Here is a 26,605-nt window from a genome sequence, read left to right as displayed (position 1 = left end):
TGAAACTGAGTAGGTATGATTTTTTTTTTCCTGACAGGTAGAATAGGATTTACTGTATATGTCACTGACTCTAAGATCCCGTTGGTTGTAAATTATACCATTATTTTATATACTATGAAGAAAGGAAAGTAAAAAACCCTGCCAATTAAATTATGACATTTGATTATAAGAGGCATTTAGGTTTCAGAGATATTAAAATGTGAAAAAACACATTTTAGAATTAATTAAATTATTACTTATGACGACATTAGAAAGAACACTTTGGTTTATAGTTGCAGATTAATTTAGGAACAATGAAAATTGGTCTACTGAATAACATTGAAATTGCAAATTTAGTCTTAATTAAATACAGAACTGTAAAAAGATTAATATTACGGTGGCCAAGACATGGAAACAACCAAAATGTCCTTCGATAGATGAATGGATAAAGAAGTTGTGGTATATATATACACAATGGAATACTATTCGGCAGTAAGAAAAGATGATATAGGAACATTTGTGACAACATGGATGGATCTTGAGAATGTAATGCTGAGCGAAATAAGTCAGACAGAAAAAGCAGAGAACCATATGATTTCACTGATATGTGGTATATAAACCAAAAACAAAAGAACAAGACAAACAAATGAGAAACAAAAACTCGTAGACACAGACAATAGTTTAGTGGTTACCAGAGGGTAAGGGGGGTGGGGGGGTGGGAGATGAGGGTAAAGGGGGACCAAATATATGGCGATGGAAGGAGAACTGACTCTGGGTGGTGAACACACAATGGGATTTATAGATGATGTAATACAGAATTGTACTCCTGAAATCTATGTAATTTTACTAACAATTGTCACCCTAATAAATTTAAATAAAATAAATAATTAAAAAAATTAAAAAAATATTTTTAAAAAAAGATTAATATGAGTAGTTATTAAATTTTAAAACTAGGAAGGTCCTTAGGGCTGCCAAAGATGTTAATAAATAATCATTCCTTTAATATATGTTTTAATACCTATTTGAAGCCAGACATTGTTAGATGTTGGGTATATAGTGATAGATAAAATGCTGGCACCTGCCCTCAGTTGCAGGGAGGAGCTGACAATTGCAATGAGCACTTTAAAGGAAAGGTGAAAGAATGGAGTTAGGGATTCCTAATTGAGATTAGGAGTTGAAGAAAAGCTAAAGAGTGGGTAGAAGTTAAGGAGGTGAAAAGTAGACTCGTGAGAAGCAAGCAGCCTGTGTAAAAGCCCTGAGCAAGAAGGAGAGTTTTTTAGGCAGTGAAAGAAAGGGAAGGGTGGGGTGGGGGTCTGGGTGACCAGGTCAGGTAAGAGCAGGCGGTGCAGAGCCTCCTGGGCCCTGTGAAACATTTTGGATTTTAGTCTAAGTACTGGGGGGGGGGAAGAAACCACCAAACGGCTTTAAATGGGGGCAGTGAGCCGGGGTGCTCTGTGAAGCCTGCATTGCTTAGGAATAAGATTCAAAGTGAAGAAACCCCCTTAGGAGTCTGTTGCTAGTTCAGACCAGCTAAGTTAACAACTTGACTTGGGGAGTTTTGAATGGATATATGTATTCCAGAAGGTAATTTGCTATTATTATCAAAAGTCTTAATGTACCAAAAAATGTACATTTTGACCCAGTAAATCCATTTCAGGGCACTTATTCTAAAGAAACAATCTTAGGTATGTACAAAAGTTGAGCTCCTGGTATGCTCATCCCCTATTATTTATAATAAGAAATTGGTTTAAAAGATTATATTCTTTTCAAACAAGTGGCAAGGAAAGAGGCAAGGCATGCTGAGTGTAAGGAGGCCTCATCATCAGGAAGATTTGTTTAGACAGGGAGAGTCCTCTACATGTTTGGGTGGGTGCCAGGAAGAGAGACACTGAGAATACAGAACCAAAAAGAGATATTCAATAAAACAAATCTAGAGGAGGAGGAGATAAGCACCTTTGTCTGGGAGTGCAGGAACTTCTGGTGTAAAAATGCACTGCAGTTCCACAATGTTTTATTTTTTGAGAATTAGCCTGGGAACCTTAGCCACGCCCTGCACCATTGTTACAGGAGGGGAATGTGTTTGCTTTTCAAACTGGAGAGTTGTAAGTGAATTCTTGGTATGCCATCAGCCCATAAAGTCCAGTGCCTATAAATCTGAGTTTCCTTGGGTAAGTATTGACTGAGCAGGATGAATTTGGGGAAAACAGTTCTCTCTCTACTGTCCACTCCTCTTCCCTACCCTCCTTTTCCCCTCTCCCTCCTTAAATCCCTCCCATCCTCAACCCTCCTTTCCCTCACCCTCTCTTCCCCCTCCTTTTTTCTTATTCTCCTCTTCTTTCTCTCTCCCTTTCTTTTCCCTTTCCCTCCCTGTTACTCTTCTTCCCACCCACCACTAACATTTATATTTTATGATATAATCAGAGCAGGAAAAGCAGCCAAACACTTCTAAGTAAACAAGAGAATCAGTCTTTCTTTCTCTTTCTCTCCTTTCTTTTCTTTTCCCCTCCCTCCCTCCCTCCCTACCACCTTCTTTTCTCATTCTAGCTCTCTTTCATTTATTTACCTTTTTTCTACTCATATTGCCTCTTTCTTTGTGACAGTTTTTTTATGCCTGTGTGGTAGAAATACTCTACATGGTTTTAATGCCCATTTGCAAGTTTCAAATGTTATGTGCCTTTGCATTCCTAAAAATATCTAGGGCAGTCTCTGGCACAGAGGTATTTAACATATTGGTTTTCACTCCCCTCACAGTATTGATGCTTCAGTAAAACCAGTTAACCATTTCCTTTCTAGTGCATATTTAGTTCTAAGTGGGTTTTTATGCTAGTTCTCTGAAGATACTGCTGCTTTATAGTTATAATTAGCTGGAAAATTCCTAGAAGAGTCTGAATTTGACTTAGTAAGTTTGTGGTTATCATCTCTGGTATTTCCTCGAGTATTTCCTTTTCCTATCAGAGTAGAAAAATCACTGTTCTGTAACTTGATAGAATTTCCAAAATAGTTACTGAAGTTAGCTATTTTTAAAATTGTGTCCTCCAGAGTGCAATTGCTTTAACTGTTTCCTTATGAACCAGGTTTTAAAAGCGATGCACATGCATCTTGTGTGTTGTATACATCCACATGTGAGTGGATATGAGTGTACTGTATATGGAGTACCCAAATACTTTGTCACGGGATTATTGTTCTGATAATGCAATTTAATCATTTGGCTTTGAAAAAATATTGTGGGATCATAGAAGATGTGATTAGGTTTTACCTAGCTTACTCAATATTTAGCTTATTTCAGAAACGAGCATATCTACCAGATTCTATTTATATTGACCTAAATTACTGGAAATTCTGCACGATAAAGAGTAGTAAAATACTCTGCTGCATATTTGTATAATAGAATGGTATCATTAGAAACACTGCAATCTTCACATGTATTTGTTAATACGGTGCTTAATGTCTTAGGATCCATTATGTTAACCACCTGGAAACAAAGGTCTGCTTTCATATTATTAGTAAGCCTGAACCTTCTAAATAGAACCTTTCTTTCTGAAGGCATTATTAAACTCCTGTTATCAGGCGACACTCAACACTACCCACATTATAAATACAGCAGTAGAGCAGTATGTATGTATGCTCCACAATCATACTTTCATATTTTGCTTAAATCATTGGGAGACTTTTAGCAGTTATCTTTTTAGTTACGTGTCATTGAAAGGACAAAATAGAACTGTATTGTTCTGTTCTTGCAAATTATTTGTCCTGTCTAAATCTCATTCTCCTTGTTTCTCCCTCCACTGTAGTCGTGAGATGGAGAATAAAGAAACTCTCAAGGGGTTGCACAAGATGGATGACCGCCCAGAAGAACGAATGATCAGGGAGAAGCTGAAGGCCACCTGCATGCCCGCCTGGAAGCACGAGTGGCTGGAGAGGAGAAACAGGAGAGGCCCTGTGGTGAGTGGCTGTGGTCCCCGCTATAAGGAAGGAGGCATAGGAGGACATGGGAAATCAAGCATAAATAGATCCTCTTGTAAGCTTTTTGTTTTCATCTTCATTTTAAATGCAGTAGTTTTATCTGCTTGATATTCTAACCACTTGGAACAAAACATAGCTAAAACTATGCTCATTAAGCAACTTGTTCTAAACTGGTTGGTTGGGTGCAGACTTGCTTAAAGCAACACTGCCCTCTAATGTCAGTATCTAAAATCCTTTGATAAGAGGTTTATATTGTACTTAAAACTTTAAAAAGAAAGGCAATTTTTCAAAATTTATTTTCATGTTTTATCTCTAAGGTAGGATCCAAGGATCTTAATTCCAGAAATCTTCCAGGAACCAGAAAAAATGAAATAGCCATGGGTGTGAGACAGAGTAAGAAGATACCCAGGGTATGGGGAAAGAATAGTAGATTCCTAAACTAGGAAAGGCAGGCGTAGTTCATCTTTTGCCATTATTTTTCTCTTTTAAAGTTCAGACATACCTTAGAGATATAGTGGGTTTGGTTCCAGCCACCGCAGTAAAGCAAGTATTGCAATAAAGTGAGTCATAATGTTTTTGCTGGTGGAGAGTAAACAACACGACATCTGTGAAGTACAATAAAGCAATGTACAATAAAACTAGATATGCCTGTATATGAAATCTACAAAATATGCTTCTTCATTCTTAAAAAGGAAGAAGATCTCAGTTGTGACAATGGCCCAGTACCAACCAGTCTATATCACAAGTTTTTGGTTGTTGTTTTATTTGTTCTTTATAAACAGAGATGGCAATTTAGGATTCATTAGGGGTGTGTGTGTGTGTCAGGGGGCAAGGGGAGGTGGGTATTATCATGTTACTGAGCAAACCACTCATTTGATATTTGAAGCCCCTAAACTATACAATTGCCAAATGATTATCTAGCCCTATATTCATCCCATATGCCTGTTTAAGTTTAAATTTAAATTCAACATGAATAAAAGTAAGTTGAGTTCCTCAGTCATACTGGCCACATTTCAAATGCTCATAGCCACATGTGGCCAGTGGCTTCTGTAACTCAGCAGTGCAATTACAGAACATGTCTATCATCTCCGAAAGTTCTATTAGATGTCTAGGACTGACTGACCTCTTAAACATCCCCAAGCCCCTGAGATTCTGGACATCCATCATTGTTGAGCTGCAGTCTGTCTTGTACGTTCTACCCATTGGTTCTAAGCCATGGAGCTAATTCAGAATATATTCATTTGTTCCTGTAGATACCACCTTTTTTAGCTGCTACATTACCCATGAGTCCTTTCCTTTCCAGCTAAGTGTCCACATTTCTTCCATTATTCCTCATATGAAGTAGTGTGGGGAGAACGCCTCACCATTTTAGTAATCATGTCAGAGGATGAAGGTATTAAAGGTTCATGTTAGAAAAGAGAAAGTTCTATTGAAACATTTTATAGTAGGTGGCAGATTTCTACCCAATTAATATAAACAGCTTTTGAACAATTAAAACCATCTGAAGTTTGAACATGCTGCTTTCTGGAATTCCTTGAGCTGGTAGAGAGTCTAAATCTTTTGAGAAAACCACAGAGCAGAAATCACAACTTTTTAAAAAGAAGCCCACTATTTATCCTTTAATACATATGAACTAAGAACATCTGGTGATCTAAGACCAGATTTTGTCTTTTCTCACTTTTCGCTTTCCAGCAAATACTTAATACCCTGTCTGTGTACAGGACAGGGGACAAGACGGAAGAAATGTGAGGAATAAGACAGATCTCACATAGTCCTTATGCCACCCTGCATCTAATGTAGATTTCATATTATCCTTAAGAAACTTAGAGTCTACTTTGAAGGTCTGAGTTTGGCTGTTTTTATTATGTTTTGTGTAGGTTACATCAAATCCTCCTTGAAACATGAGGGAGGTATAAATATCTCCAACTGTGAAAATACGACTTATGGACAATAAATAAAAATAAAGGCATGAACTATCACAAAGCAGTTTGTGATTAAGTGCTAAATGTGTGGGGTGGGCAGAAGAGCAATAATGACTTAGCAAAGAGGAAGAATGTGAGGCCGGTCGAGTTAAGGGAGGTTTTGTAAAAGGTCGGATTCTATCTGAGCTTTACAAGATGGGCGCATTTTCACCAGGTGAAGGTACGCTGTCTGGGGCGCTGCAGGCTGGAGGTGTAGATTTAGGAGGACCAGTGCGAGTGAAAGCCCACGAAGAGGACCGGGTGGGTGGGCAGAGCGCCTCGCTAGGAGGACAGGAGTGGTGGTGGGAGAAAGGCCAGAAAAGTGTGCTGAGCTTTGAGTGTGCCCAGGCTACAGAGTTGAGCCTTTTGGTCACAGCTACGTTAAGTCTGAAAGCCCTCATAGTTCAAAAATAGCAGGTCTCATAAACTGCATTTTCACTTGAGAGCTTGATCTTTAAACTTCTAGCTTCTTTGGTATTTCTAAAATATATGTCTAAAGTGTCTATTGTAATATAACATTGCCAAGAAAAAACGAAATTATTAATCAGACTGAGTACTTCACATTATACTCAGTATTGTTTTCAAGTCCTACATTTTTTCAATACAAATGAAAAAGAAAACATCTACTTTAATCTAGTTGAATAAGTTAACTGTTGAAGTTCTAAGTGCTTATTTTTCATGTTGTTGACTAACCTTTGATTGTTGGTTTTGAATGTTAAGTGATTTAGGGCATATAATAACAGGTGACACCAAATTCTGAAATTATGTATGATAACATTTTAACTACTGTTGAAGCCTAAATGATAAATATGTGTGGGTAAAATAGTCTTACATTTATGGCTTAAAGTAATACTAAATAAAACTTGATATATTGTCATATTTGTATAATATTGCATAATAAAACTCAGGGAGTTCATTTCTTAGCCTATTATGTTCAGATTTACTTACTTTCTTATATTTTTAAGTAATAAAAATATTGGAATTTTAATTCAGGTGGTGAAACCAATCCCAATTAAAGGAGATGGATCTGAAATTAATAACTTGGCAGCTGAGTCCCAAGGAGAGGGCCCGGCGAGCACCGCGTCACCAGCTCCCAAAGGCCGGCGCAGTCCTTCCCCGGGCAGCTCCCCGTCAGGTCGAACAGTGAAATCAGAATCTCCAGGAGTAAGGAGAAAAAGAGTTTCCCCAGTGCCTGTAAGTTAATATTTTAATAAATACGTTAAGTTTCTACAATTCGTAGACTCATTTATAATACAGAAAAGGTTGGCTAACCATCTGTTAGAGCGGCAACTTTCAAAGTGTGTGTAGTCTACAGACCCTTGATTGGGAGTAGAGGGCAGGTCTTGAGACCCTTTCTGTGGATCCATTAGGTCCAAACTAATTTTGCAATAAAATAGATGTCATTTGCCTCTTTCACTGCACTGACATTTACAGTGGTGGGTAAAGCTGCTGGTACAGTCACCTAAATTAAAGCTATGACAGTAGAAATTATATTCTTCACTCGGGTACTTGGCACACATTTTCCTTAAGATGAATTAAATAAGTGAGACTCATATCAAGGAAAACAATTGAAAGTTTTTTTCACCAGTGGTAAAATTTGAGATTAAAGCAAAAATCAGAATTTTGTAAAACTCATTTCACCTAAGCTTGATAGCTTCCCAAAACTTAGACTTTTCTAATGAGATGGGTGATAGTAGCAAACGGGATGTCTTTTGGGTGTTTTTTTTTTTTTTTTCATACTGCACAATGAAATGGGTGAACATTTGGAAGATCCGCATAAATTAGTGAACCAGTATTCTCCAAATGAGCAGTACATGAGGAAACAAAATCATTTTTGGTAAATGATCCATTCAAAGTGTGTAAGATACACAACCTGGATTTTAATACAACATATGTAGGAAAAGTTTGTTGATGTGGTTTCAGATTCCACATTTCAGCCTTCTTTAAGAAACCACTTCTTTGGTGTAGTATCAAAGAAGAATATTCATAATTATTTGAAAAGGCTATTAAAATACCTTTTCCAGCTACATGTATGTGTGAGGCCAGATTTCTTCATGCACTTTAACCAAAACATCATGTTACAGCATATTGAATGCAGAAGCACCAATGGGAATCCATCTGTCTTCTATATTACGTCAGCTATATTAAAACATCAAAGAGATTTGCAAAAAGATAGGTGCGAACTTTATGAGAGAGACTTCTAGTGGCAGAAATGAAAGTTAAAACTTATTTTATTTAACCTTGAAGAGCAAATGAGTGAATGGAAAAATGATTGATAGTGACCACAAGGGGGAGATTTGGTTTTCCTCAGATCTGAGGTTGTAAAAGCATATAAATCCTTCAAAAAGGAAATTTTAAGTAAATTTTTTTACAGTGAAGCCAGAGTTACCCAGGAGTATTTATTGGCTTTATATTGACACACCTTTAAATTTGCTTTTTTTTTTTTAACTTAAAATAAGATCACTCATTTATTAATAAGCTTATGAATCTGCAAATTGGGCAGGGCTCAGCAGGACTGGCTTGTGTCTGCTCTCCATGTCATCTGCTAAAGCTGAAATACCCAAGACTGCTGCTTCATTCACCTGTCTGGTGCTTCACCTGGGGTGCTAGACAGTTGGGGGCTGGTGGCATCTCTTCCTCATAGCAAGGTAGTTGGGTTGTAACAAGAAATGTTTCAAGCTAGGAGACAACATGGAACAGATTCTCTCATAGCACTCAGAAGGAACCAGCCCTGCTAACACTTTGATCGTGGACTTTGAGCCTCTCGAATTATGAGACAATAAATTTCTGTTAAGCCAAAACGAAAAACCAAAGTGTTTCAAGAGGGCAAGTCCCAACATAGCTCTTGTCAAACCATGACTCCCATCATGTTTGCTAATGTCTTACTGCCCAGTGCCAATTACATGCCCAAATCCAGAATTGGTGTGGTAGGTACTACATAGGGTGTGAATACGGGGAGCTGTGCTTCATGGGGGCCATCAAAGTACAAGTCTATCACAAGTACTGTATGTACAGAATTACATCTCCCTGCCCCCTTCCACCCACTTTGGGATACATGCTAGACAAAGTTATGCCCTCATTCTTTTGAACAGCTACATAGCACTTTATCATCTAGATAAATCATAGTTTATTTAATGAACTACATACCAATGGACACTTATATTCCTTCTTAACCTTTAATTACTAAAAAACAATGGAACAAAAATATTTTTATGCATACATCATTTTGCACATCTGTGAGCACATTCATAGCCTGAACGTTTAGCAGCTCAAATAGCATGTGCATGTGTACTTATTTTTGTTTTTGTTTTTACTTTTAAGTACTGCCTATTAAAAACAGTTATATTTCAATGACTTTATTGAAATATAATTCACATACTATACAATTCACCTGTTTAAATTATATAATCTGTTGGTTTCTGATATATTCATAGAGTTGTACCCATCGCTACAATAAATTTCAAAACATTTTCATCACCCCAAAAACAAATCCGAGACCAATTAGCAGTCTTGCCCTAGCCCAAGGCAACCACTGATCTACTGTCTGATTCCATATATAATTTGCCCATTCTGGACGTTTCATATAAATGGAATCATATAGTATGTATGTCTTTTGTAATTGGCTTCTTTCACTTAGCATGTTTTCCAGGTTCAACCATGGTATAACTTCTGTCAATATCCCATTCATTTTTAATTGTAGAATAATATACTATTATATGAAGATACACATTTTGTTTATCAGTTCATCAGTTGATGGACATTTTGGGTTGTTTCCTCTTTTTGACTGTTATGAATAAAGCTGCTGTGAACATTTGTGTACAAGTTTTTTTGTGTATATATCTATTCATTTCTCTTGGGTTTATACCTAGGAGTGGAATTGCTGGGTCATAGATTTTCCAAAGCATCTGCACCATTTTACATTCCCACCAGCACTTTATGAGGGTGTTCACTGCTTCATGTTACTGCCAGTATTGTCTGTATTCAGTTAGGCTTCAAAAAGAACTGTAATTTCCTATGGGCATTGATAGAAAGACTAAGTTCTAGGGGAATCAGTGGAGTGGAGTGAGAGGGACATGTATCACCCCCACCACAGGACCGTTTTTGTTAGCCTCCAGTGAGATGTCTTAATCTGGGAAGAGTCCATTTGCTATTAGTTCTCTACATAGCGTACGTACCATGGGAGGAATTCCTTGGCGTTACTTGTAAATTTCCAGTTGCAAAACAGCATTTAGTAACACCTTAAGTGGAAGCCAGGAAATTGGATGTTTAAATTTTATCACTAGAAACAAGTCATTTTGTCTGCTTATGAGATGAATTTTTATGCTTTTTATTTTGATTTACATAATACTTTTCAAAGAACTCAAATATTTATAATTTATATTACCACATGGTTGTCTCTCTTGGCCAAAGATTTATCATTAGTTGTAGGAGTGACTGATTTGTAGACGTTTACTCGTGATGAGTATTTCAGACAAAAGCATTTGCAAAATACATTTTGTCCCAGTATATATTGAGGCATTTTCAGAATATAAAATGCTGCGTGGCTGTCTGGTATGACTTTTTTGGGGTAATTGTTTTTTATCGAAAAGTAAGCAATTTTCCTAATAACAAAACAATGTTGTAAAGTTTCAGAGTGGGAGAATCACACCACCTCGAAGAGCCCCTTCACCAGATGGCTTCTCACCATATAGCCCTGAGGAAACAAACCGCCGTGTAAACAAAGTGATGCGGGCCAGACTGTACTTGCTGCAGCAAATAGGACCCAACTCTTTCCTGATTGGAGGAGATAGTCCAGACAATAAATACCGGGTGTTTATTGGGCCTCAGGTAGGCTTTGTCACCATTTTATATTTTAGTAGCATCTGGTACTAACCCAAAATTACACAGTAACATTCTTAAATTTAGATCAATTCTCTTTAGTAAACTAAAGTAAATTTAAAATATATTGGGGGCTAATAAATATTTTTAATGTATTTATGAAGGTTTTTTACTATGACTTAATATACTTTAGAAAACAAATTTGATCTATTTAATAAATTCACCAAAAATCAGATTAATTCATGGAGATAACTGTAGACTTTTTTTTACATATCTTCTTATATAAGGGAAATGAAACAAATTAATAGAAATTTTAGTATAATAAACGTGGAAATATAAAATAAGTGATAGACTGAACAATTCTAATGGAACCACATGTTTTTATTTTTTTACTTTTTTAACTCTTTAGAACTGCAGCTGTGGGCGTGGAACATTTTGTATTCATCTGTTATTTGTTATGCTCCGGGTGTTTCAATTAGAACCTTCGGACCCAATGTTATGGAGAAAAACTTTAAAGAATTTTGAGGTAATTTTAAATGAATGCTTTAGAGTAAAATTGTCATGAAATTTTTATGGTATATTCCTAAAATTTTTCCATGAGCTCTTAGTTTAAATAAATAGTGGTCATTTTGAAGATGTAGGGGGTCTATAAGAATTATTTGATGCTTACAAATAGTTCTCTTATAATCCATTGACTAGTTTTTTCCTTCTAGACTGAAAAACAAGTAAACACTGACCTGCAATGCAATAAAAACATTGTCCTTAGTAAGCTATATGTATTCTTAGTTTTAAAACTTTTAAATGGGTTTTGTGAAAAACTTGAAATAAAAGATATAATTCAACCTTTGGAACTCTTCGTCTGTATACTATGGCGCAGATATCACTGTTCCTGTCTTTTTCAACGTCAGGTTGAGAGTTTGTTCCAGAAATATCACAGTAGGCGCAGCTCAAGGATCAAAGCTCCGTCTCGTAACACCATCCAGAAGTTTGTTTCACGCATGTCCAATCCTCATACATTGTCATCATCTAGTACTTCTACGTCTAGCTCAGAAAACAGGTGAGGACTTTTTAAGGACTTAAAAGCATTAATCCAGTGTTATTTTTCATTTTAGTGGTAATTTTTTATATCTACTTGTTAATTTGCTCTAAAATGATTTAACTATTGCACCTTGGCTTTCAAGTTAAAATTAAATGTAAAAAATATTAAAGGTCATCTGAGTGTGTGTGGTATGTGTGTGTGTACACACACACACACACACACACACGCGCGCGCGCGCGCAGACATTTTGTCCTGAAAACTATCATGTTGAAAAATGGCACCTTAAATATCAGAATATAATAAATGTCCATTTCACAAGAAACATGTGGCAGGTATAAAATAATAAGTGACTACTGTTTATTAGTCATTACTTTGCTTCAGTCACCTAATATGTTGTCTTATTCTGTTTTTACAACCTCATTAGGTAGGTTTTATCGCTGTTGTGCAGATAATGAAGCTGAGGATGTGTAAAGAATATGTCTGTAGTTCTTTTATAAACGGAAGGGAAAGTGGTTTCCGCAAATCACTTTCAAATGTAGGATTTTTTAATTGTGTAGCATCACTGCTTCTTTCATAGATACTTTCAGGGAATTCTCATTACAGGCCATTTCAAGTGTGAGAACATAAGCATGCTCTTCTAAACAAATAGACTAATCAATTGTAATTAAAAAGATACAGTAGCTGTTAATCACAGTTGTTACTTAAAATCTGCAGTGCTTCTCAAGCTTTTCCATTGCCTAGTTGCTGATAAGAATGAACTCATAACCCTGAAGGATCTGAATGCAGCCCAAAATAACAGGTGTGAAAATTTTTTCAAGTCTCTAGTGTGTGTTATGTGCTGTTGAATCAGCTCCAACTCCTGGCAACCCTGTGAATGAGTGATGTCTACAATGCCCTGTCCTCACAGCCTTGCACAGCCTCTGTAGACTCATGCCTATGGCTTCTTTTATGGAGCCATTCCATCCTTACAATTTCCAGTTTTCCTTGGTTCATGCTTTCGTTCCGTGTTCCAATTATGTGTTGTACAGCATCATTCTTTCTGCTTTTGTGCACATCAGCCACTAGACATCCTTACGGCTTTGGTCTAGCGACGTTATTAGCAACAATGCTATTCATGCTTGTTCTCTGCTCTTCCTACTAACTTTGAGTGCTTTTAGACCTGGGAGTCTCATCTTTCAGCACTATCTTATATTTCATTTTGGACTGTCTCATCGTAGGTTTTTCATGGTAAAACAAAGAGAAGGAAAAAGAAAATGCAGCAGTGGTTTACCTACCATTGCCTTCTGTACAGTGTGTGCGTCTTTAGTACCGTGTTTCCCTGAAAATAAGACCGAGCCAGACAGTCAGCTCTAATGCGTCTTTTGGAGCAAAAATTAATATAAGACCCAGTCATATAATATTATGTAATTAATAATATAATAATACCAGGTCTTATTTTACTATAGTACTGGGTCTTAAATAGTATAAGACCGGGGTCTTATATTAATTTTTCCTCCAAAAGACGCATTAGAACTGATGGTCTGGCTAGGTCTTATTTTCGGGGAAACAAGGTATTATCATAAAAATTCATGTGAATTTTCTTTTTCCAAGATTACTGGTTTTATTTATTGGTTTTAATATAAAAATAAGATTTTTAAATTACTCCAGAAAGGAGTGCTGCTTCTCTTACAAGGGTACCTCCTATATGTTCCCAAGGCACCCTAGTTAGAGAAGCAGTGGTCTAAGTGATTAAGTCCCATCTCCATCCCTTCAATCTTTTAAGTACTGTAACTACTTCAGAATTCATGAAGAATAGAAACTACTGATATCTGGACAAGGGCCTGATGAAGAAAAGAATTGAGGGAGAGGTTTTTTTCCATCTATTGAGAAAGGAAATGAATTTTCTTATTTTTGATTCAGTAAATTGATTTTAGAATCACAGAGTTTTAACGGGTTTTGGGGGACATTAGAGATTTTCTAGTTTATCCTGTTCAGTGATAAGTGAAGCCAAAAGAGGTCATGCAGCTCAGTTGAGCAAAGGCAGAACCAGAACCTGAGTATCTTGACTTCTAGTTCAAGGCTCTTACCCCTTGTCTCTTCTAAACAGAATGAAAAAGTGAGCTTTATTTCTCAAGCTTCCTGCCCTAAACTTATTCTAGAGCCTTTCTCCTTTTGATTGACATTTCTGTAGCTTTTTATTTTGGAAAAAAATGCTTAAACCAGATAGCCAAAGTTAAAATAGAAAGCTTCTCTCCAAGATGAAGAAAGGTACCTTCCAGATACACGCTGGCTGTAAAATGGGCGGTTTATTAGTTCTTTTGGATTAGTGTATCCATGGGGGAACCATAGAATGGTTTGTAATCTTGATATACTGAGATTATATTGTATTATATTGTATAGGTAAGTAGGTTAATGTTTCATGTAATCTCAGTTAAAAAAAGAAATTTATCTGGATATTTTATTGTATTGTATTAATTTTAAATGGTATATAAGAAAAAAACAGAATTGAGACAAATTGAATATACTTACAAAAATTAACAAAACCTTACCAAATAAAAAATGAAAGCTGTAAACAGGAACTTAGGGATCCAGTACATTAAAGGGGAAAGGGCAGGTAGAGAATATTCACAAAAGAAGAATTTCAGAGGGCTAACAAACGTATGAAAGTTGTTCAATCAACCTAATAACTAAGGAAATGCTCATTTAAAAAAATACCAGATTTATTTACAGACTTAGTGGACACTTTTGTAATGAGGCAGTTCAATTCTTATAAGGATATGGTTCACTGTATGTAAAGTGGTATAGCCTTTCTGGAAAAAAGTGGCCTTTTAAAATGTTTATATTCATTGATCCAGTAAATGCACTTTTTGTTTTTAAGAAGAAAGTTTTAATCTGAGAAATGCATAAGACTTACATATATGGCTGTTTCTCACACTGTTACAGTGAAAACTTTAGAATTACTTAAATATCTAGCAAGTGAATGATTTAAGTATACTCATGTTATAAATAGTTCAGGCAGCCATTAAAATTATACTTTTGAAGAATATTGAATGCTGTGAAACAAAATCCAGGTAATAATACTATATGTCATACATGAACCCAGTTTTTATATATAAAATTTTTTATATATAAAATGTATTATAGGTGCATAAATATTGGAATGAGTAAAAACTGTAGTGGTTAATAGGTGGTATTATTCCAGGTGACTTTTTACACTGTAAGTATTGGGTCTGTGTCATAGCTGCCCTTGTAGCTGAAGTAGCCATAGACTGTATGTGAATGGGCATGATTGTGTTTCAGGAAAACTTTTCTCACAAAAGCTGGCCACAGGCTAGTTTGATCCCCTTGTAGTTTGCTAATCCCTGCTATCTTTTAAAATGATTTTCCTTCTGAAAAAATTGTGCTAAAAAGAAAATCTGAAATGTGAAAAAAGTGGCACAAAGTTGTTTCTAATGGTTTCTTAAAAAGTGAAAATATGGCAACAACTCAAATGTCCAACAATAAGTGGATGCTTAAGTAGTTAGGATCAATTTAGTTTGTGGGATATTATGTTGCCATTAAAAATTATGTATATGAGGACTTGAATGACAAGTGGAATTTTTATGATAAAAAATTTTTAAGAATATGTACATGTATACAGATAAATGATCTGAATAATGTTTACAAAATATGTACTTGGAAAAAAGGGCTGTATGGATTGTTTTGAAGTCAGAAAAGCATTTAAGTAGTAATAATGTTATACTTACAATTTGACTAAGTAGTGAACTTTTATTTTTCCTCTACTTAAATCTTTTGAATAAGCTAATCTTGATGTAATTATTTGAAAAGTTAGTTGACCTTGGATCATCTTTGCCACTAATATTTTTATTGTAATGTTTCCGGTAATTTTTGTCATTAATACATGCATATTTTGATAGCTTTTCCCCATTCTACATAGCTTCATAATTATGAAAAGAGATAAAGAGATGGGGCAGATAATCGGGAGGGAGAGAGACCAGCAAGTGTGCCTTCACTTCAGGAATCACACATTGTGACTTTGCTGATCTGTTTGTAGAGCTTTCTTTGGGGGAACTGTTATTTTGCTGTCTGTCAGTCAGTCAGACCTGTTTTTCAGGAAATACAGCTTGAGATAGTGCAAGGGTAAGACTGGGCCCAGGGGAATGCCTGAGCTAGCCAAGGCTCTGGAATTTGTAGGGATAGGTAGGTTATGGGATAATCTCAAATTAAAGCCTAATGATAGGTCTACCACAAACCGATTTTATAATCTTGGGCAACTCACTTAACATCACAGAGCCTTGTCTTCGTGTTGCAGTGGAAATATTTTTATTGATTTTAAAAGCTACTTATATCATGAAGGTTCAAACAAAAATTTATAAAACAAAACATACAATTCCCTCTCTCCAGTCTGGGCTGCACAGTTTTTTAGGTCATGGATATGTACATTTAGTATTTTAAGAAATAGTAGCAAATTCGTATTTATTAGCTATTGGTTATTTGGTTTATTATTGGTTTATTGGCTATTGGTTTATTTCAATTGCCTTTTTATCTTCTTTGCCCATTTTACAAGTGAATTATTAGTATTTTTCTTACTGATTTTTAAAAGCACTCTGTATGTTGGGAATATTTATATATACAATTCAAATATACACAGTGAAGTTGCAATTTTGCCATAACTTGAATCATTCTATACCAGTTAGAATTTTATCATGTTACCTGCTCTTTTCACCCTATAGTATATTGTGGATATCTTTGTCATTATTTACAGATCTCTTTGATCCTTTTTAAAGCTTCATAGTGTCTGGGTGTACTGTTTTTAAACGTCTTTTTGATGTTCATTTGGTTCATTTTGCTAAATAATACTAGTGAACATTTTCATACATACATCTTTATTGTCTCTTTATTTCCTTATGATATATTCCTAGAAATCTAGTTGAAAGGTTGTATATGCATTTAAAATGCAACGTTTCTAAATTTGTTTCTGGGAAAGTTGGACCAGTTTATACACCCAACAAAGGTGTCTGAAATGGTCTGTCAAACTTAGGATATAGAATAGATGAGATCTAAGGTCCCTTCCAGTACTTGAAATCTTGAAACTGTTGGCGTGTAGTATGTTTGTACATTCAAACCTTATAGCAATACTTCATATATGGAATTGTATTCATAGCAAGGAAAGGTTAACTCATACCCACCATCTATAAATACACAGTGGTGCGAATCTGATTTAAAATTATATATTAATAGGAGAAATAAACATTTCTCAAATAGGTATATATATAAGATGCTCCTAAACAAGAATTTCTACTTTTTTCATATTCTAAAGCCAAAATTACGTGTAGCATATGGTATTAATTCTGTTATATTCTTTTGTGTTTAACGCTTTCATTTCTTCCTTATAGTATAAAAGATGAAGAGGAACAGATGTGTCCTATTTGCTTGTTGGGCATGCTTGATGAAGAAAGTCTTACAGTGTGCGAAGATGGCTGCAGGAACAAGCTGCACCACCACTGCATGTCAATTTGTACGTGGCTCTTTTTCTCCCTCTGCTTACTCAGCGTGGTTACTCCGTAAGCTAACCACAGTCGACCCTTGAACAACACGTGTTTGAACTACGCGGGTCACTTAAATGTGGATATTTTTCAATAAATACAGTAAATGTATTTTCTCTTTCATAATGATTTTCTTAGTAACGTATTCTTTTTCTCTAGCTTACTTTATTGTTAGAATACAGTATAGTATATATAACATACAAAATATGTGTTAATCAACTGTTTACATTATCAGTGAAGCTTCTAGTCAACAGTAGACTATTAGTAGTTTGGGGAGTCAAAAGTTATACATGAATTTTTGACTGCGGGGTGGTTGTTGAAGGGTCAACTGTGTATTTAGGATTTTAACATGGCTTTTGAGGAAATTGATGAGAGAAGAAAAGAAGTATATGTAGGCCCTATGTGAAGTTTTCATCAAATTGGAGTTTAGGATCTGTTATGAGATGAGCTGTGTTAGCCAAGAAATGTAATAGAGTGTGATACCTATGGTAATGGAAGGAGTGCACAGAATTAGAAACCTAATTCTGATCTGGAAGGTATACATGGAGAGAAAGAGGTAGAAGAAGGCCTGTGCAGGCGTTACAGAGAGGGTAACATCAAAGCAAGGTTTGGAATAACATTACCAGGTAATCAAGTGGGCAGATGACTTGAAAAGTAGTAAACAAAGTACATGTTATAACTAATAAAATAGCATTTGCAAAAGGTATGAGCATCAGAATAATTTAACCTGCTGTGTTTGCCTGCTTTTATAGGTAAATACTATGTCAGATTATTTTTTTGAGGTTCCTTCCATATAAATCCTGTACTAGCCATAATGAACAATTATTACATATAATAAGGTTTGTTTTATTTGATTTTTCAGGGGCAGAAGAATGTAGAAGAAATAAAGAACCTTTAATATGTCCCCTTTGTAGGTCTAAGTGGAGATCCCATGATTTCTACAGGTAATATTTAGAATTAATGCCTTGGATATGTTTAATAAAAAAACTGTTCTCAAAGTGTTATTTAAATTTGTTCATTATTTTTAGCAAGCTTTGCTTATTTTTCATTTAGTCACGAGTTGTCAAGCCCTGTGGATTCCCCTTCTTCCCTGCGAGCTGCACAGCAGCAAACTGTACAGCAGCAGCCTTTGGCTGGACCACAGCGAAGGAACCAGGAGAGCAATTTTAACCTTACTCATTATGGAACTCAGCAGATTCCTCCTGCTTATAAAGATTTAGCTGAGCCATGGATTCAGGTAGGTAGTCTTGTTCTTCATTTCTCAAAGAAACTTTATAGACCAATTAAAGTAGTTGTCTCCCCAGATGTTTATAATTTCAGAAAGTACTTTTGCTTGCCTCCATCATGGGGATTGCTTGCCTCTTATTCCATTGGAAAATTTAATTTTACCTTTGGTATTACTATGCTGCTTATTATAGAGTTTAAATTTCAAAAATTCTTTGTATTGTCATCTCCCATCTCTAGAAACATCTCTTTCTAAACTAACAGCCATGAAATGTTATCCAAAGATAGATAGTAGACCCCTTCAGTGCTAACTTGTTCGAATGTATAATGGCATGCCTGCTAAGAATTTCTGTCATTTTTCTTCTTGCCATTTAAACTCAACTTCTCATTTTCTGCATCCCCATGGCATGTAATAGGGGCTTAATAATTGGTGAGTGGATGAATAAGAGAAACATGGTATTTACCTTATCTTAGTCATTTTTATTTGTAAGGACAATTTCCATTCCTTTACCTTCTCTTCTCATTAATGCTTTTCATCCCGGTAAATTGGAATTTCAGTTGGTTAGTTGGTTGGTTTCTAATGATTTCCATTGTTAAATGCTTAATTAGTCCTTTTTTAAAAAAAAATATAATCCAAAACCAATGTCTTCAGTAGACAAAAGCAGAGTAAAATATTTTTGATAATCTGTTAAATTCTGTTTAATACTCTTAAATTAGTAAACAGACACACTAACCCAATTAAACTTGTATATCATTAGGATTTGTTTACTTTCTCATATTGTGTCTTACAGATTTTAATTCTCTTAGCATGTTAGCAGTCTATTATGAATCTACTAAAATTTGCAAGCTTAATAAATATATCTTACTTCCTTTATATAGTTCATTAATGGTCTTTAATGTAGGCCCTCACCTGCCCCTTCATGAGTCTTCAAGACAACTCTCAACTTGATACTGAGCTGTTGGAGGCCATTCTTTCAAGGCAGTGGTGTAGTTTGTTTTGCTTAAGCTGTAGGTTGGACTAGGCTCTATATTCCGAGTTTTTTTATTAAGCATATTATGTAAGACAGAATTGAGAGTTAGATAGTGGTATGCTATTTTAAAAGCATAGGAGTACAGAAATAAGTATATATAATAAGTTCACTATATTCTAGTTAATTTATTCTCCTTTACTATCACTTTATAACAAAACACGTTAATATGTTATGATTTGTTTTCCCCCAAATTATGTCTATTCATCTCTAATATTTAGAAATTTTACATATGATAATTTAGATATTAAGTTTACTTTTAGCTAATTGGCCTGTAATGTCAAAACCATGTACCCTTTCCTTTCTTTAGGGACTCTCTGCCTTTGCAGGCATGGTAGTGACTGTAGTTACATGCATTTTAATTACAGTTACATCATTATCCTTGTCTGGTTTGAACACAAGAATTTTTTTCTTTAGTCTTTGATTTTTCCACTCCATTAATTATAGTCCCACGTATTTTATCTGGTATTTTTCTTTAATCATTTATAGAAGACAAAAATCAAGTAAAAGCCTTTGATTTACCACTATCACCTGCAGGAGAAATACTTTATATATCTCTTGAATACAGCACTCCAGGGTCTTTCTTGATTTGGCTTTCTCGATCTTGCTTCAGCTTTTTCTCTGTAGACTGCCTTAATACGAACACAAAGTTGGGGTTCTTCACTGATTTGTTTTGTTTTTGTGGTAAGCATAGGAATACAGAAATAAGCGTATATATATGTATGTATAAAATATATACACATATACAGAGGTTGCCAAAAAAATGTATACACATTTTAAGAAAGGAAAACTATATTAAAATTGTAATACTCAATATATACCAATAACGAAAAATGCATACAAGTCACGTTTGACTTCTGCAATTACAAGAGGTGCTCAAAGTGGTTACCATCAGCGTCCAGACACTTCTGATTATGGCAAACTACTGCTTGAGCAACGTTGACCAAAGTGTCCACTTGTATACATTTTTTTGGCACCCCCGGTACATATACACAAACATATGTCTATCTAATTACTTAATGGAGGCCTCTTAATTTTAGTTGAGCTAATAAATGTTAAGGATTTTTTATAATTACCCGCTAAACTTGAATATAAAGTTCCTCTTATGATTTTTAAGTGGCTGGACATATTTGAAATTGTGTAGTATGGGGAAGGTTTAAGAAATGTTCGGTTTTCCTTTAGTAGCAAAAAAATCATGCTTAATTCAAAATGCTTCACGTTGATTAATTTTGCTTCACATTGAATTAATTGTATTTGTTTGATTATAGGTATTTGGAATGGAACTCGTTGGCTGCTTATTTTCTAGAAACTGGAATGTAAGAGAGATGGCTCTCAGACGTCTTTCCCATGATGTTAGTGGGGCTCTGCTATTGGCAAATGGGGAGAGCACTGGAAATTCGGGGAGCAATGGTGGAAGCAGCTCGAGTGCTGGAGGTGCCAGTGGGCCTTCTCAGACCAGTATCTCAGGTGACGTGGTGGAGGCGTGCTGCAACGTGCTGTCAATGGTCTGTGCTGACCCTGTCTACAAAGTGTACGTTGCTGCTTTAGTAAGTAGTTTTATTCCATAACCGTAGCACTGTGGGTTGGTTGGTTGGGTTTTGGTAGTTTATAGAGAACCATTTTTAAGCCCCAGGAAAACTACTTTCCCTAATTTAATTTTGGAAAATCCAAATTTTATTTTTATTCCATAATCCCAGGAAATTACAATTTTCCATTTAATCTCTTCATTTGGATTTCACTTCATCTGGATATTACTTATTAATCTGTTCAAGTTTTCTTATATACTGTTTACTTTTCTCCCTTAAAGTAGCAGTGTCTTGCTGTTGATATCTTTACATTTTCCTTACCTTACTCATGACCAAATTAAAAATACTTTATGGGATAGCAAAGTGATCAAAGTTACTTTGATTTTTTTTTTTTAACTTGATATGAGTAGACATTAAAGAGAACTGGTTTTTAACAAATTTTGTTGTATGGAAATTCAGAAGTGTTTTCACAGAAGAGGGTTCCATGACATAGATTACTACTGGGTTGTTTTTCTAGTTTAACCTGTTAGCAGTTGTCTTTCATGAGTGGGATGGAATGAAGAGGCTATTCTGTTTGTAATCTTGGAGGCTAATTTGACTTTCTCCATCTTGAGTGTGTGTGTGTATGTGTATATCTTTAGAACAGGGTCTCTCAACCACAGCACTATTGAGCCAAATAATGATTCACTGGGGGCAGGGGTGCTGTCCTGTGCATTGTAGGGCGTTTAGCAGTATCCCTGGCCTCTACCCACTAGGTACCAGTAGCAGCCCCCCTCTCCTGCCCCCCAGTCATGACAACCAAGAATGTCTCCAGGCATTGCTAAATGGTCTCTGAGGGTCAGAATCATCCCCAATTCAGAACCACTGCTTTAGAATAATGCTTATCTAGTCTGGTTTTCAAACTCATTAATTTCTCTGCTTTCACTTTCAGTCTTTTTCTAATCCATCCTGTGACAGCTATACCTGAGAGGTCGTGTAGTATGATGGTTATGAACATGAATTTGGAGTCAGAATTGAGTGACCTCAAAATTTATCATCCAAACTGGGATACTTGAATAATCCTGCTAGTTAAATTGGGACTAGCCCAGACAATCTGGCCATATGGTCAAGATTATAGAGACCTTGATACAAATTCAGGTTCTTCCATTTGCTAGCAGTGTGACTTTAGGACTCTTCAATTTCGGCTTTCTCACCTATAAAATAATGGAAATGTTTACCTTTTGAGTTTGAATTAGAAACGTTTATCCAAAATATCTAGTACTATGTAAGAACATCGAATATATACCAGCCACCACTATTCCTTAAACACCCATTTGATTATTCCCCAGCTCAGAAACTTTTACAGGTTACTGTTTCAGCAGCATTTCCTAAAGCATGTTCTGTAGAAGTTTGGCAGGATTATGAAAAGTTCCCTGAAGAAAGAGTTCTAGGTTCACTTAAAATTGATGAACACTGAATTACATGAGTTTAAATGGATCTATCTGTTCACTGAAAGGCCCCTAGGAACCTCCAATAAGCTAATGTACATTGGGAATCTATAAGAGTAAGGGGTAGGATGCATTATTTTCCAAATTTATCTTACGACGGTCTGTTTTTTCATGTAGCATCTTGAGGGACCAGCATACTATAGAATAGTATAAAGACCAGCATACTGTAGAATAAAAATGTTCTTGGCCCAACTTTTTACCTCTTACTATTTCCAACACAAACCTTCAGACATACTTGACTGCTCAATGCCTGTCTGGTTGTCACTTCTTAAGTTCAGATGATTTCCCAACTAGTTTGTGAGCTCCTAGAGTGCAAGGACTCTGTGAATGATACTATATTCTGATTCTGCTGCAGTTATTTAATGTTCCAGGCACAGTGGAAGAAGAAATGGTTCCTGCCCTTAGAACTCTGCCCTTCCTTTTTCCCCTTCCCCATATAGAATTTTCTACTGCGCCATTTGAGAGTTACCGCAAACATCGTGACACTTCACCTCAAATAATTTAGAATGTATCTCTTAGGAAAAAATATACTCTACCATATAACCACAATGCAATCAGCCAGACTTGAGAAATTTAGCATTGATAATAATACTGTTCTGTATTATAAAGATATTCAGATATCCCTAATTGTCCCAAATGTCCTTTACACCTAAAGTGGAGATTTTATTTAGATTTCACCAGTTTTTCCATTAATGTCTTTTTTGTGTTTTAGGGTCCAATCCAGAATCTCATATTGCATTTAGTTATTATGCCCTCTTAATCTCTTACTATCTGTGACAATTCCTCAATCTTTCCTTGGCTTTCATAGACCTTGACACTTTTGGAAGTGTACAGGCCAGTTATTTTGAAGAATGCCCCTCAATTGGGGTTTACTTGATACTTTCTCATGATTAGATTGAGTTTATGCATTGTTTTGCAAGAATACCAGAAGTGATGTGCCCTCTTAGTGCAGTGCTTCCTGTCAGGGAGCACATGGTGTCAGTGTGGTTTCTTATTGGTGATGTCACCTTCATCACTTGGTTGAGGTGATAGCTATGGGATTTCTTGTTGTAAAACTAATAAGTCTCTTGGAGGAGATACTTTGAGACTATACAAATATCCTGTTCTTTTCAAAACTTTGCCCACTTACTTTAGCAGTTATCAGTGGTCTTGCCAACAACAAATTATTACTGTGGTGTTATAATGGTGATTTTCTGTTTCCCTCTTTCATTCTGCATTAATTGGAATTTTTCTATAAAGAAGAGCTGTCTCTTAACACCCATTTATGTCTTTATTCATTTTTTTATTTGTGTCAATATAGAGACTCAGGTATTTATTTTATTCGGTGAGTTATCCAGTTATTTATTTTGTTGCTCAAATTATTCCTGCATTGGCCATTGGGAGCTCTATCAGGTTGCTTCCTGTTCTGTTTCTTTTTAAACAATTTTTTAAGCTTTCATTTTGAAACTAATTTGGACTTTTAAAAATTGTAGATATAGCTCAAAGAATTCCTTTCTATCCCATCTATTTATTTATTTAATTATTTATTTGTATCACGGATTTTAATTTGATTTATGGGTTATAGTCTAGTCCTATCATTTATTTTGTTTCTCAAATTGTCTGAGGTTAGCTTATTGTCTCTGATGCTTTTTAAATGTAGTTAAACTGACCTTCAGTTTTATTCCCCCCCACCCACCCCACCTCACCCCAGAAAACGTTAAGAGCCATGCTAGTATATACTCCTTGCCATAGTCTGGCAGAAAGAATCAAACTGCAGAGACTCCTCCGGCCAGTGGTAGACACCATCCTGGTCAAGTGCGCAGACGCCAATAGGTAAGGTTCTACTGATGAACTGCTTCAAACTTCTTATGTTAAAAGACTAGCACCTAGTGAGCATTTGATCCATATTAAATGAGGCTTTGAATATTGTTTTATAATGTGAGACTTGAAATTAAAATGGAACACGGAAAGCTCTTAAGGACTAGGAAGAAGGACTAATGGCAACAACTAAAACCAGGCTAACAAACTGCATAGACCTTCACATTGTTGTACTGTGATTGATTCCCTTTTATTGTAAAGTAATATTTTTAATCTGAAGTCCAGTTGATAAGAACAATAGCCAATATATGTATATGTATAATTTCATTTTAGAGAATGAGTTGCACACAATAGGAACCAATAAAATCATTACACCTGCTTTGCCTTATTATCATGACAAAAAAAACCCACTTCGCTATATTCTGTGTAATGGAATTTTGCTCTAATTATGACAGTTTGTCAAATAACAACCAAAAATTTCCATATATCCCTGCAACATCCTTAAAAATCTACAAAGAGCAAGGGTAACCCTACTTGAAGGGGTTAGATATAAAGTAAAGAAGTGAGATATGGTGATAGTAAAAAATGAGTACAAACTATGCTTTTATTAGACCACTAGTTCTTTTTATTTTCCCTTTCCATAAAGTGGGAGGAAAAGGTTACTTTTCATGTAATAAGCATAGGTATAGTAAACAGTTGTTTGGAAGTTTTCATCTCCATGTCCTAGCAAATCTCAGGTGGTAAGAAGCGTTAAATATCCCTTGTTTTGCCTCTGCCATTACACCTGTTTGGTCCAACATTTGTCTTCCTCCCTAAGTCACATGATGAAATTTGTAGAAGGTCTCAAAACTTTGGTACTTAGCTTTGACTTATTTCTCATCTTATGAAGTCTTACCTTTTTTGCCTCCATTGTTTTCTCTATACAAGCCTACAGATTGAAAGTATTAGAGGTTTTCTTGTATCTTAGAGAGAACTATAATATCTGGAAAACATTAGGCAAATTAACAATTTGAAAAATGCATTGAAAAATCACATCATTTTTCATTATTAGAATAGGTATTTTTCTGAGAACTTCAGTGCTTTTGTGGTATTTATTGTGTTTTCTGCTTTCTGTTACTTCAGTGAACATCATTAGAAATATTATAAAGAGATTTTATGATATTTGGAACTGACTGGGTATATAAGAGAATATAAAGGTTTGGGGTGGGAAGGTTTTATTTTTAATTCAAAAGATTCTTAGTGAAAATTCAGAAATCAAAATGTCTTAGTCTTCTTTCATTTTTATTTTAACAAGATGTGATAATGAAAATAAGCTTTTTATCTTATCTGGTTTGATAGTTAAATTAATACTTGGTGTCCAAGAGCCAGTTGTGAAGATTCTGTGCTTAACATAAAGGATAAGATAAAATTTATGAAACTAGACCTAATAATGAATATTATTATTTATAACAACACTGTTAATGTGATTTCAGTGGTAGAAAAGCAAACACTTTTCCCCAACTTTTCACAAGGCATTACATTACTGCTCTTCGTTTAATGTGTACTTTATCCAAGATTGAAGTCTGATGTTGCTTGGTTTTATTTTTAGTCGTACAAGTCAGCTGTCTATATCAACACTATTGGAATTGTGCAAAGGCCAAGCAGGCGAATTGGCAGTTGGCAGAGAAATACTTAAAGCTGGTAATAACTTTTTACTTAAAATTAACATAGCATGTTTTATCATTTTTCTTAGCACTGATCTCATAATCTCTGATATAGGGAAGTTATAGAATTTGAAGTACTTTTGTAAATTGATTCAGTTAGCTGTAACATTAGAAATAGAATATGACTCTGAGAGGAATTCTTAAAATTAATGTAATTCAGAATATTTTTCTTGGCCTTATGCCATTTGATGTTTTGTTTTAGAATTTAATATCACTATTTTTCAGTTATTTAATTATACTTTCCTTTTTATAGGATCCATTGGTATTGGTGGTGTTGATTATGTCTTAAATTGTATTCTTGGAAACCAAACTGAATCAAACAACTGGCAAGAACTGCTGGGCCGCCTCTGTCTCGTAGATAGACTGCTGTTGGAATTTCCTGCTGAGTTTTACCCTCATATTGTCAGTACTGATGTTTCACAAGCTGAGCCTGTTGAAGTCAGGTAACTTTTCTTCTGAAAATATATAACATTCCTCTGCCTACCTACCCCGTGCCACACCCCAGCTGCCAAGAACACATTTTAGATTCATGAAAGACTACAAAATTACAGAGTA

General features: G+C 35.4%; 1 protein-coding gene and 1 long non-coding RNA gene across 5 annotated transcripts in view; one reads left to right on the top strand and one right to left on the bottom strand.

Moving 5' to 3' along the window:
* The window catches only part of LOC141570705 (uncharacterized), a 99,494-nt gene that overhangs the window by 33,660 nt on the left and 39,229 nt on the right, over positions 1–26,605 (bottom strand). The window contains exon 3 of one of the 2 annotated variants that reach the window (XR_012495136.1): positions 22,122–22,256. The exons of the other annotated variant lie outside the window; for it this stretch is intronic. This is a non-coding gene — a long non-coding RNA (uncharacterized LOC141570705). Of the gene's footprint in view, positions 1–22,121; positions 22,257–26,605 lie in introns of those variants that run through there. 2 annotated transcript variants of the gene reach the window in all.
* MAP3K1 (mitogen-activated protein kinase kinase kinase 1) overlaps positions 1–26,605 on the top strand; it is an 81,702-nt gene that overhangs the window by 35,093 nt on the left and 20,004 nt on the right. For all 3 annotated transcript variants that reach the window (XM_019743245.2, XM_019743253.2, XM_074328930.1), the window contains exons 2-13: positions 3,771–3,921; positions 6,897–7,097; positions 10,530–10,730; positions 11,131–11,247; positions 11,630–11,778; positions 17,136–17,257; positions 18,148–18,229; positions 18,339–18,522; positions 20,806–21,084; positions 24,241–24,362; positions 25,936–26,027; positions 26,304–26,493. In XM_019743245.2, the coding sequence (XP_019598804.2) occupies positions 3,771–3,921; positions 6,897–7,097; positions 10,530–10,730; positions 11,131–11,247; positions 11,630–11,778; positions 17,136–17,257; positions 18,148–18,229; positions 18,339–18,522; positions 20,806–21,084; positions 24,241–24,362; positions 25,936–26,027; positions 26,304–26,493 (1,890 nt within the window). The remainder of the gene's footprint in view (positions 1–3,770; positions 3,922–6,896; positions 7,098–10,529; positions 10,731–11,130; positions 11,248–11,629; positions 11,779–17,135; positions 17,258–18,147; positions 18,230–18,338; positions 18,523–20,805; positions 21,085–24,240; positions 24,363–25,935; positions 26,028–26,303; positions 26,494–26,605) is intronic.

This window comes from Rhinolophus sinicus, linkage group LG03, assembly GCF_036562045.2.
Source record: "Rhinolophus sinicus isolate RSC01 linkage group LG03, ASM3656204v1, whole genome shotgun sequence".
Classification (NCBI taxonomy): Eukaryota; Metazoa; Chordata; class Mammalia; order Chiroptera; family Rhinolophidae; genus Rhinolophus; species Rhinolophus sinicus.
Note: the sequence above shows the minus strand (reverse complement) of the source record. Positions and strands in the feature narration are given on the sequence as shown.